This window comes from Chelon labrosus (genome assembly GCF_963514085.1).
Source record: "Chelon labrosus genome assembly, chromosome: 5".
NCBI classification, from domain to species: domain Eukaryota; kingdom Metazoa; phylum Chordata; class Actinopteri; order Mugiliformes; family Mugilidae; genus Chelon; species Chelon labrosus.
This window is the reverse complement of record NC_140341.1, coordinates 6,273,720-6,286,671: the sequence shown is the minus strand read 5'-3', so window position 1 is coordinate 6,286,671 and position 12,952 is coordinate 6,273,720. Positions and strand designations below refer to the sequence as shown.

The 12,952-nt window shown below is 39.8% G+C and overlaps 1 protein-coding gene across 3 annotated transcripts in view; it reads left to right on the top strand.

The window, feature by feature from the left end:
* Positions 1 to 12,690, top strand: part of gdap2 (ganglioside induced differentiation associated protein 2) — a 37,835-nt gene extending 25,145 nt beyond the window's left edge. For 2 of the 3 annotated variants that reach the window (XM_084545214.1, XM_084545213.1), the window contains 3 exons: positions 253 to 307; positions 890 to 1,033; positions 9,721 to 12,690. In XM_084545214.1, coding sequence (XP_084401340.1) covers positions 253 to 307; positions 890 to 1,033; positions 9,721 to 9,762 — 241 coding nt within the window. In that variant the 3' untranslated portion in view covers positions 9,763 to 12,690. Of the gene's footprint in view, positions 1 to 252; positions 308 to 432; positions 687 to 889; positions 1,034 to 9,720 lie in introns of those variants that run through there. The other variant, XM_084545215.1, reaches the window with a different exon arrangement.
* The last annotated feature ends 262 nt before the right edge of the window (positions 12,691 to 12,952 follow it).

Genomic DNA, 12,952 nt, shown 5'->3' with positions numbered 1-12,952 from the left:
GGTAAATATGTTCATCTTGTTGGACAGGTTGTGTTTTTTAAAGACAATAGAAATACTTAAAAAAAACTCCAGTGGCTTCACACACATCTTCTATAACAGATGATTACTCCTTGTCACTTTGTGCATGCCACGGTCCACTTTTTCATACAATTTCTGCTTTTCCTCTGTGTTTTATTTCCAAATATAGTGAGTCACAACCTGGATGAATTGTATTCTTCATTCTTAGGTCTTCTGTTTTTGTTTGTGTTGCAGATTTAAAAAGAATTTGAAGGCCTTCTACTTTGTACATCCAACATTTCGCTCTAAGGTAACGTGGGAATGTTTCTGTGGTGGGAATGCACCACTTCTCAAGCAGTTAAGCAAATAAACTGTCTGATGTGCTATGTTAGCCTGGATATGTTTTTCTCTAATTATGTCTTGCCTCACTTACAGTAACCTGCCATGGACTAATTACAATGCATTCATTGAAGTGGCTCGAGATTCAAGACTCTGACTCGCTTGAAATTATGAATAATTTTGTTCTGGAACATTCCCAAGATATTCTCCAATAATCACAGTGTTTTCCATCAAACTGTGTTTTTAGATGCGTATCATCGTCCAGATGCAAATTCAGAATTTCTAAATATTTTCCTGTTGGCTAAGAAATGGACCTGTTGAGAAATTTCTGGTTTATATTCTGTTTCTTCCAGGACACAGTATTTTTTATTCTTTTGCTCCATTGGCCCAACTTTCCCTTCTAATCATTAAAGTTTAATATGACTCAATCTTGTTCTGTCGTTAACTTTAAAAAGCTATGTCAGATGTCAGTTTTGTTCTTTGCTGGTTACGGCAAGATTAACCTCCTGGTCGCCTGTAACTGATGACGTGTTCCTCTCTTATCTCGATCCAGTTCTCGACATGGTTCTTCACCACCTTCAGCGTGTCCGGCTTGAAGGAGAAGGTCCGCTACCTGGACAACCTGCAGCAGCTCTTCACCTGCATCAAACCCGATCAGATCGACATCCCTCCGTTCGTCCTGGAGTACGACGCACGAGTAAGAGGCAACACACACAAAGACTCACTCATACACCAATCAGACACAACATTAGGACCACCTGCCTAATATTGTCTAGGTCTCTCTTATCCTATGGGTTGAGGGGAGGGGCCTCTGTGGATCATCCCACAGATACTTGATCATTTTGGTATCTACTGAATTTGGAGGCCAGGTCAACATCTTGAGATGTTCTTCATGTTTTTTTGAGTTGTTCCTAAACTATTTATCCTGCTGGGGATGGCTGCTGCCATCAAGGAGTGCCATTGCTATGGGGTGGGGGTGTCTGGTCTGGTCTAGGTGGGTGCTACATGTCTAAATAACATCCACATGAATGAATGCCAGGTCCAAAAGTTTCCCAGCAGAACACTGAACTGTCACAAGATGGTTTAAATGTTATTTACTTCTCCTGCCAGTGGTCATAATGCTGTGACTGATCGGTGTATGTTTGGACATTGACATTGTTATTTTACCTGGTTTTCAAACCATATTCAAGTTATAGTTATAAAAAAAACAACAACATTATTTTCAGGGTATTCACATCCAAATTTAAGGGAAATGTGCAAGAATCACACCCATTTTTATACAAAGTCCCCTATTTTCAGTGTCTCAAAAGTAATTGGACAAATTAACATCATCATAAATATACACAATCATTAATCAAAATATATTTTGTCGGCAATGACTGCCTGAAGTATGGAACCCATCAATTTTAATGCCTGTTAACAGCTAATGGACTCGGTTTTGTAAGTTGACTTTAGCCAGACTAAACAATTAACCACTGACTTTCTGTCTATAAGTTATGTGATAATTTCTCCTGTATGCACCAGAAAACAGGTCACTGAGATTTATAGCAGAGGTGGTCCCCTCATAAACTGACTTATGGATTTGTCTTGCCTATATATTGAATTGATATTTAGGGACGTACAGACCGCCATCGAGGCCGATCCAGGCATTTTTAAAAGCCCGATCTTTTAGAGTTATTTTTTTTTTAGGTCTGCCATAAAACAAAACTACTGTCCTGTAGCGTCAAAACTTCTTTAACAGAAGAGAAAAGTTTCCTTGAGACAAAGTCAAGGCCAAAATATTGAGGTTACAGAGTTTATGGAGGTTGGATGACGAACCCATTTCTGTAGTAGAGAACACAGGTTTTCACCGTCTGTTGGAGCAACCCCTTCCTCGCTACATTAACTTTGACAGTCAGACGGTTTATTGGGATTTAATGCAGTCGCATGGTGGAAAAGAGGTCTAGGAAAATACAAATAAGATAAACAATGTTAAATAATCAGGATTGGATAATTACTTGCTGTAAAACCTTATTGTGTTTTAACAGAAACCCAACTCTTGTTGATCTCCCAGACTCACACAAGCCAAACTTAAACTCTGAAATGTGTTTACATCCATGTGTGTTTTATTCCAGAGATGACAGAAACTGTCGGCTAATGATTATTTGTTCAAGTTGCATGTGTGCGCGTTTCTAAAATGTACGTCCTGTAATCAGTTAGGCGTCAAACTGGATTAAAATGAGATTGTCCGGGTTGTTTCGTGTTGATTCCTGAACTCACTGAAGTCATGAGTATCGATATCTTTGATTAAAACGGAGCTAACTGTGCCTACAACAACTGGAGGTGTGACCTGCTTTGACCTCTGAGGAAGTCTGTATAGGTCTGTGTTTATGCGCAGGAAGGAAACATGAAAATCCAATGACACGTTTGGATTCTTCGTGATCCGTGATTGTTTGACATCTGACTGCTGTGGCTTTCTGGTGATTTGCAGTTTGTGTTGGCCGCGTAGATATTTCATTTTCCGTCACTGAACGCTGGCTGGAGGATCGAGGAGCGAGAGGAACCCGGTCCAGTTGAGCTGTGAACATTTGACCCGCCGTTAAACGGATTCACGAAAGTTTCCAAGAAACGATTTTAATGTTTTAATTTTATGTGAGCAACAAGCGAAACAAGATGCCAGAGCAGGACTCAACATCAGGAGAGGAGGGAGCCGATTTGCAGTAACAGCACTTGGATGGATCCAGTATGTGGATTTTTACCGTTTGCCGATGTGATTAAAACAGGAAAATCCCTAAAGGCAGAAAACTTGGTGCACGACTCGACGAGTTGTTGAAAGTAAACATGCAGAAACCTGACAAACTTCAACTTATTTTGTATTTTTATCACTTTAGAGCTGCAAGTACTCTTAAAACCAGAAGAAATGTTTATCTAGTTTGTTGCAAGTTATTAAATCCAGTCAGGAGAGACTTTGTTTTGAGTGAACAATAAAGATTTTAATAGATTACACGCACAAAAAACAAAAGTCTTAGGCGATTAGACCCAATAGGGACATAATAGATTTTACACTAGTGGTCAGGATGAAGCTGGAGCTCTGCATGGGATGAGGAGCAGATGATGAGCTTGACCTGGGTCCTGGACGTGAAGCCAGTTCTGCTATTTGAACCGAAATTACATCTTTAAAGAAGCAGAGGAGAAACATATTTAAATTTGACAGCAAGGACGTGATTGGCTGATTGAGATCGTGGCAAAATCTGAGTGGTTAAACTGTCAGATGATTACTGCAGAGGGAAAAGATAGAGAGAGAGAACGTTGTGAATGAGTGAGGTTAAATATTCCCGATTGATTCACTACAGTTTTTTAATGAAGTTACTTCTCATATCATCTCCTTCTTCCCTTCGACTTTGGTGTGTTCAAAGGGGAGAGGAAAAAGATCAGGCGGACCAAAATGTGCAGCAGGATTCCTTTCGAACGTGTTAATCATAAAAAATGTTTGTATTGGCTCAAAGACATGGCGTTATGTGCTTGCGGGAGATGGACACGCAGCTTGCAAGTGACAGAACATGTAAAGAAATGATCTTACAAATCCATATCCAGCTTTAGGAAGAATCTTTTTGGGAGGGGGGGGTGGATATATATATACAGATCTGTGAAGTAAACATTTACATCTGGTGTCTTTCTTAGTCATCTGAGGAAAAATTGAGCTAAAGAATACAGATGTTTGACGTAATAGTTGGTCTGCTGGGCGTTTAGCAATTCATTTGTTAAATGGAGCTTCGATTGCTTGTGTCGAATGGTGATGTTTTTGGCAGCATTGACTGACCGGTGAAAGAATGGCTCCTTTGTATAGTATCGGTTGATGGTAAAACTAGTAGGAGATACACTAACCAGAAGAGCTGCAGTGCAGTCAGATCTTCTTGGCGCGTTTTCTTGACTTGCTAATCTTGCCGTTGGGCTTCAACTAATACCGTCTGTATATTGGCGTTCTCTCGGGCTTGGCTCACTCACGAGGAATGTATCTCTAGGCCAGCTTGAGTCTTTCTTTTACTGGAAATTTATCAGTATGTCAGTGTGTGAACACAATGGGCTGGCCCCCTCGTAGGTCGCGGTGCAGTTCATTTCCCCCTTTTCATCTCTGTAGCCAGCCAGCCAGACAACGAACCGGGGCTTTTACGGTTGAATCGACACCTGTGAGTCGCTGCTATCCAGAAACAGTTTAGACTGCTGGATTGAATTACGGTGGAGTCCAGGGAATAATTATTCTTTACTTTTTGGTGTCATTCTAAGATGGAACGCTATCGAGGCCTTACCAAGGATTGAATAATGAATAATAGGGATGTCCCGATCAAGATACACATCGTTTAATATTGAGCATCAGCCGATCCGAGTCCCAATAATCAAAATTCATAAAGGCTTTACTTACTTATTCTCCTAGATCACATTACGGGCTGTCAAAGTTAACGTAGCGTGGAGACGGTAGCTCGTACTTTGGCTCCAGAAACGTTCCGGTCATCTTACTCCATAAACTCTGTAACCCTCTCTGGAATATTTTTGCCTTGACGCTGTCTCGAGTAAACTTTTCTCTTCTTTTAAATTTTGTTATTTCGGTGCAGCCTTTGCCTGAGTGGACCCCTTCTTTGAGTTTGGTACAAAATCAAGTTGGTAGTAATGAATGACGTTCTCTTAGTACCACCTCACCAAACACGACGCTAGCAAACCACCATTAAAAGAGAAGAAGAAGAGGTTTTGACGTTACAAAGACGTGGCGTGGTTTATGGCAGACCTAAGATAAAATCACTACAAAAGATCAGGCTTGACTGAAGCCCAATCTGGATCCGATCATTTTAATAATGTCTGGATCAGCCCTGACACAGATCAGGACATCCCTACTGAATAATAATGTATGAGCTTTATTCTGACTTTAGCTGTTGTACCTGTAAATGTGCTGTTTTGGTTGGTAGAGACCAAAAACAGAGCTAAAAGTAGAGTGATTACTGGATCTGATGGAAATATAACTAAATATGAAGTTGTAGTTTTTTCGCCAACTTCATTGACAACATTAAATTGATCCAGTAGTTGAAGATGACAGAGATGTTTCCACATTTTCATTGTTGCTGTCCACATGGATTCAAGTATTCTGTTGTACTGATGGAGTTAGAGCGACTAAAATGAACATCAAGGCAACACATTTTTAATACATTTTTAGTTTTCATTATTAATAATGAGCCTCAGCAGAACTTTAAAGGCCCCGTTCTCTGCAGCTTGGTTAAATAAAGACTGTTTCGTGAGAGCATGTGCAACAACATCAAATGGACAACAGCAAACATGTCACTTAAAGAAGAAAGCAGTCCTCCCTTCTAACTAAACTAACTCCTTCTAGCAAACATATAATTATAGAGTTTAAAAGAAGGAAATTCCCCAAATCTTGTTGGCCGTGCAGGATGCCTTTAGAATAGAATAGAGTTTATTTGCCATTTGCACAGGTGCATTAGAGAACAGACTCTGACAGTCCTCTCAGAGAGCTCCTAACTTAGCCTAAAAACTCCTAGCAAGGCGTCTTAGCTTAGGAGTGATTCCAGAACATTCTCAGAGATCTCTGAGCAACGAATGGACAGAAACTCTTATCTTAGTGAGGAGGTGTGGTTGACCTGGTTGATCCTAAAAGCTAGATAAAAGTACACTGTTGGTGATAATGGGCGTAGAATGGACCGTCAAATCAATAGACTTAATCATAGAATCTAATCTCTATGAAGACTGTGTGATAATAAATAATATTTTACACAAAAAGGAAATCTCTGTTAAATAGTAATAGTAAGCTATACTTTAAAAATGATCCTTCAAAATGTGTGAAAACTCCCACTTGCACAGTATTCAGATGCTGATAGTTCTATTTATTTGCTTCCATTCATTTACCACGCTGGTCATTTATCATCCATTTGGTATTAACGAGGGTAAAATGGCTCAGCTTTCATCAGTTTCTGTGATTGCCAAACGGCCGATAAGAAGCGGCGTTGGTTGGCGTTCAAATCTTCCACAAACTGAACAGCAATGGAGAAGAAAAGAAGTAGGAAACCCAACTGGACAGAGGAACAGTGTTTGCTTCTGGCTGAACTGGTCAATGAGAATAAAAGTGTTTTGAGATTTGGTAGATTTGGCCCCAATGTCACACTACAAACCAAGAAGAAACAGATAAATGCCTCCGATCTGCTTAAGAAACTCCTAAAGTAAAAGTCCCACTCCTAGCTCTTAACAGATCTCACAGATTCTTTAGGAATACCTTTTATCTTTACCGGGATCAATTCTTAACTTTGAGGGGAAATTCTTAGAAAACATCATGAGTCTAAGAATTTTCTTAGAATTTGAAGCGACTCTTTGTGCTTTAGGAATACGGACCCAGTTATGTTGAAATTCTTGTGCATTTCCCTGACCCAAGCTTACTAACATTTAAAAGGATAAATAAAATATAAATACCAAAAAAACACGCATACAGAACAGGCCTACAGATAATAAAACCAAGCACAATTAAATACTAAAAAATACTATATATATAGTACTATAAATAGTTGGAAAGTGCAGTCATAGGCACAGAATAACACAAAATGTTCCTAATATAGGCACAAAGATAAGATTATTTACTGCAGCATTAAAAAATAAATAATTTCTCACAACTCAGGACATAATTTCCTGCACTACATCTGATACGAATGAACAAAATACGTATGTCCCTTTGGTCAGTTGTGATAAATGTGAAAATGAGACGAAAAAGTTTTTGTCAAACTTGACACAGTGGCTGTAACCATAGCAACGACACTGGCTCCAGACAAAACAAAAAAGTGTTATGAAGTAAACTTATTATCCCGCTAACAAAAGCAAAAAACAAGTGGACCTGAGCCGGTTTCACTGTTTTGTTTGTCAAGAAACAATATCCGGCAGGTTTGAGCGGCTGAATGCGAGGCCTTCAGCGAGGCGCAGCAGCTCGCCGGTTTTATCTTTACAACGCGAGTTCCAGGAAAAGCTGCGATTATCTGAGCTCAGAGGTAACTCAAGCTCACCTGTGCTTCTCTCACGCAGCTTATCAGTGTTACAGGTTGTGTAGTGAAATGTAACAGACGGCTGGAAGCTCCAGAACGCCAGAAGAGGAAACTTTAAACCTGCAATAACTGATTTATTTGGCCGCCTTGAAGCAGTAGAAATAATAAAGACGGCTAACTTGTTAGCACACAGCTGCTTATTTAGATGGGAGTCATGTTTCTGGCCACCTGGAGGTTATAAATCCACAATACGGGATTATTTATAACTTTTTGTTCCCAACTAGCTCCTGAGGGAAATATCAGGTTCTTTAGTGTTGAGCAGGTGGCACGCAACTTCTTTGTTGAGAACAATACAGCTGCTGTGGTTACGTGGACGCTAGTATTCCACAAAAACTTGGAATAAAAACATGTAACCGCTTCAATCAGAGCAGAGCGACCCAATCAGAAGATAAGATGTAGAGGGGTGGTGTAAACCTTTGATAATCTGCTCAGTAAGAAAATATTATCTCCTAATAACCATGTAAACACTTGATCTGACATCCATGTGGGGTAAACATCAGGTGATAGGTTTCTAGGAGGGACAGCTGATATGAGTGTGGACAGCAACGTTGAAGGTGTGGAAACATCTTGTATTGATTCAGTGTTGTCAATAATTAGGGATGACCCAATCAATTATTTTTGGGGGGTTTTTTGCCCCCCCGATCCAAAACCAATTTTTTAAAATTGAAATCAGCTCATCTGATCTTAAAATAAACAAATTTTCCTCCCCTGCAGATTCAGGCTTATCTTATCTCACTCGTTCTAGCTGTATTAAGTCCAGTAAATATTTCTGTTTAATGTCGTGAGGAGAGGGCAGCTCGTATTTTGGCTCCAGAGAACCTGGGTTCTCTTTTCCAGAAATGTTCTGGTCATCTAACGCCATAAACTCCCTAACCCTGTCTGGGATATTTTTGCCCTGATGCTGTCTCGATAGAACTTCTCTCTTCTTTTAAACGTTGTTGTTATCTCGGTGCAGCCATGTTTAGTCACGTGATTTTACTTCTTCTTCTTCGATTTTTGGCAGCTTTGAGTCTAACCAACCACCATTAAAACAGAAGAAGAAGTTGAAGAAGAAGAAGAAGAAGTTGAAGTTGTTGAAGAAGAAGAAGTTGAAGTTGTTGAAGAAGGAGAAGAAGAAGTTGTTGAAGAAGGAGAAGAAGTTGTTGAAGAAGAACAAGGAGAAGAAGTTGTTGAAGAAGGAGAAGAAGTTGTTGAAGAAGAACAAGGAGAAGAAGAAGTTGTTGAAGAAGTAGAAGAAGAAGTAGTTGTTAAAGAAGAGGAAGAAGAAGTTTTGATGCTACAAGGACATGGTGTTTGGTTTATGACCGACCTGAAACACAATACAAAAGATCGGACTTGGCTGAAGCCTGATACCAATCCGATCATTTTAAAAAATGCCTGGATCTGCCCGATACCGATCAGTCCGTCCCTAGAAATCAATTCAGTATACAGGCAAGACAAATCCATAATCTTAAATCAACTGTACACTGGACCACCTCTGCGATAAATCTCAGTGACCCGTTTCCTGGTGCGTACAGGAGAATTTATCACATCACTGATAGACAGAAAGTCTGGGGTTAAATGTTTAGTCTGGCTGCACTGCCTAAGAAACAAAGTGGATGACTGTCACAGGAGAACGTAAGCTGTTGACAGGCGTTAAGAGCATAAAATAAATAGTTTCAGTGTAGAATTTGAAAGTTTCAAGCCACAAATGATTGCGTTTAACTATCATTAAAATACAAAATGAAGATTTATAGTCACGGCTCTGTAAGTTTGGACAGTAGACCGCAGAGCGCTACACAGGAGGAAATGAATTGTTTGGTGATGTCCATTAGTTCCAGTAAGGCAGTAATTACTTGTAAAAGATCCTCGACAAAATATTAAATATTAGGGTTTTATTTATATTCAAGATGAAGTTAATTTGTCCCAATTACGTTTGAGCCACTGAATTGAATTGCAGTCCCTGCACGGTTCCAATCCCTATCAATAACGTTGGCGCACAAAGAACTTTCCTCCTCTACACCAGGCAGAACTTTCTATTCTGCTCCGTGTTCTTGGGTAAATGAACTCATTCATTCATTCATCTTCTGTAACCATTCACACTCACACCTACGGCCAAGTTAGAATCAATGAACCTAACTAGCATGTCTTTGGACAGTGGGAGGAAGCTGGAGTACCTGGAGAGAACCCACGCAGACACAGGGAGAACATGTAAACTCAACACAGAAAGGAACCAGTCGGCCATGATGGATTAGAACCCAGAACCTTCTTGCTGTGTTGACTAACTGAAATGAACTCTTATTTTAAAATCTGACTTTATTTTTCTTCTCCACCTCAGGTGAACGGACCTTACCAATCCTCGGACGCGTCCAGACTGTGACAGGAGACTCTGTGTCTGTCGGGGTGACGAAGACATTTATGGACATCGCGTTGCCCCGTGTGGTCTGAACTCCTAACCCTCCTCTTTAAGACGCTGAACCACAGTGGGCAAACTCTCCTTTTGTTCTGCTGCTGCTGCCACAAAAAAAAAAAAAAAGACGAGAACCAAATTAACAGAGGGCAGCTGACATTTAGCGCTACGTGGCCAGACTCGCTCACCACAGACTATTTGCAGATCTGCTATGGTTTCTGGATTACGCCTTACACCGAGAGCTCTGATTCAGCAGTTTTCCCCCAAAACTAAATATGAAGTATCATGACACGAAACTCAAAGCCTCTTCCATCGTGCGGTCACATCCAGCGTCCTTGACTCAGAAAATCTAAATACTGGAGCCAGGCGGGGGAACATCACGTCTATCTGGATTTCCTCACCGTTTAATTCTGTACTCTGAGTAAAGTTTAATTCAGATGGAAATTTGGAAATTCCCACCTGGTGTGTCGCAATAACAGCCTCTGTTTCCTCCTGAAGTCACAGCTGGTAACATAATCAATCTAGATGAGAAGATCAGTACCACTCATTTATTTGTGTATAAATGTGAAGCTACAGCCAGAGGAGATGGTTAGCTTAGCATAAACACTGGAACTTGGGGACAGGTTTGCTTCTACACGTGCGATTGTTTGTCTGCTTTAAAGGCGTTTTAATGGGTTTTCTCACCTTTTAATCAGCTGTAGATTCACATTTAAAAACGCACAGATGTGAGAGTGTGATCCATCTTCTCGTCTAACTCTTAGCAGATGTGACTGTGAGCTTTAAAAGGTGATGCCAGAACACCTGCTTTGTTTTCCCACTTGTCTTTTTGGCGCCTCGTGATCTGTTTAATCGATTCAGTCAATTCATCGATATTTAATCTGCTGTTATTATTTTGTTTTTGTTTACGCCTGAAGAAAAAGACTCGTCCACAAACGTCCGTTCTCAAAGGTGAAAGTCGTTTTTCTTTTTCATATTTTCAGGAACTGAATAATACAAAAGTTAGATAATTTAACTTCTAATAAGATTTTTTTTTACTATATTTTGGGACTATAAATTAATAAATAAACTGATTAAATTACATAAATAGAAGGCAGAAAATTCTTGGAGAAGGAAAGATCACAAAATACATTCTCCCTCTGGACTGTTTACGGTTCTTCCTTTTCAAATAGTTTAAACTTTTCTGCTTCCTTTAATATTCACTCTTTTGTGTCACTTTGCTTTAAAGCCAAAACTAATCCATTCACATCATGAAGGAGAGTAAAACTAGCTCATATATATATATAATTATTTTTTTTTTCTACTTGCCAATTGAGACGATATTTATGTGTCGTTCCTCGATCGCTAACGTCCTCGTCTGGTTTCACGTCCCGATCCAGAAGAGCTACGTACCGAACACGCGTGGGTTTACCTTCAAAGCTTTTAAAGCGTTCTCGTGACTGTTTAAACCTTTAACCAGAGTTCATCCGTCTGGCACCTCGACAAGCAACACTATCACAAACCCTTTAGATTCAGACTCCCCGTCTTCTCTCCATCCTGTCTGCTGTTAATCCACATGTTTAGATTTCTGTTCTGTTGTCACGTCATGAACCTTCTTCACCGTGTGGCTACGTTTACATGGACACTAATCTTCCTAATAATAATAATAATAATCATCCTCATGAAACCACTTCAGTCAGAGCACACTGACCTGATCAGAATTTTCAATCAGATTAAGAGGGTGAGAGGTGGTGTAAACCTTTGACAAGCTGTTCAGTTGGAAAATATTAGCTCCTAGTAATCTCGATCTTTTCTCTCTGGTTGGAATAAATCCTTATAAATTCTTTCTGAGCATGTTTGAGCCATGTGTGGGTAAACATTATGTGATGTTTACCCACCAACCAGATGTTCAAACAAGAACAATCAGTGTGGACGGCAACGATGAAAATGTCCGAACGTCTTGTCGTCAGTAACGTTAACACTATACTTTTAGCTCCGTTTTTGGTCTCCACCAACAAAAAAACGGTAAATTTGCAGGATGAATTCAGAGTTGGGCGTCACAGTGGCGTAGTGGTGGTTAGCACTGAGATGGACTGGCGACTGTTCAGGGTGTACCCCGCCTCTAGACAGCTGGGATAGGCTCAAGCCTCGTCGCGACCCTCCAGAGGTACAAACGCTTACAGAAAATGAATCAATGAATTCAGTGTCATCAATAAAGTTTGGGAAAAAATTTCTTCTCCTGCAGATTCAACACTCCACAGCAGGAGGACCAAAAGTTGTCCTATAGTGATTATTTTTTTTTATTTGCATGTGAACAAATACCTGAATGATTTCAGGTTGAAGAAATATCGTCCACGTAAACGTAACCACGGACACGTAGTTTGACACTATGACACAGAGTTCAGCTTAAAACTTTGAGGCTTCAGGAACTGTAACTCACATGTTGGACTTTGTAGATTTGTGTCTCTCGCTCAGTACGGTCTCTGTGATCGATGTCCTTTGTTTTCAAATGAATCACTGTGCAAAGAGAACAGAGTGAAATCAAAGTAAATCGTTTGAATCAACTACAAGGTTAAAACATTCAGAGAAAATTAAGATGCAATTGAATTTGCACTTTTGTTCACCTCCACTGACGCAAATATATATTTTTTTTCATTCACAAAAACAAATAATGGTCTGTTTAAAGTGTTTTTTCTTCCACTATGAACCAGAGAATCACTGACTTCATCAGCATGAAGGTTATTGTCAGAACTGTGATTATCTACGAATGTATAAAATGAGCCAAATCTTTTACTTCCTGGAAATGTATATAACCTTCTTTATTTTTTATGTATAATTTCAAACTGATGAATAGGGGTTTTGTTGGTTATAGATATTCACAGGAAGTGGCTTCAGTGGTGGTCACACTTGGTTTCCTTTTTTTTTTTTTTACACCGATTAAAAGAAGTTTCCTCTGTAAAGGTGTCCCTGTACTCAATGAATTTAAGCCTCAGGCTGCACTGAAAGCAGTGATAATTGCTGTGAGTGGGTCTATGAGTTCACAAAAAAATAATTCAGCGTAATAGATCAGGTCAATAAAGAGAATAGTGGTGGTTAGGTAGGTGGGTGGGTAGTTTGATAGGTAGGCGGATGGTTGGGTATGTTTGTAGGTGATTAGGTGAGTTGGGAGGTTGTAGGTTGGCGG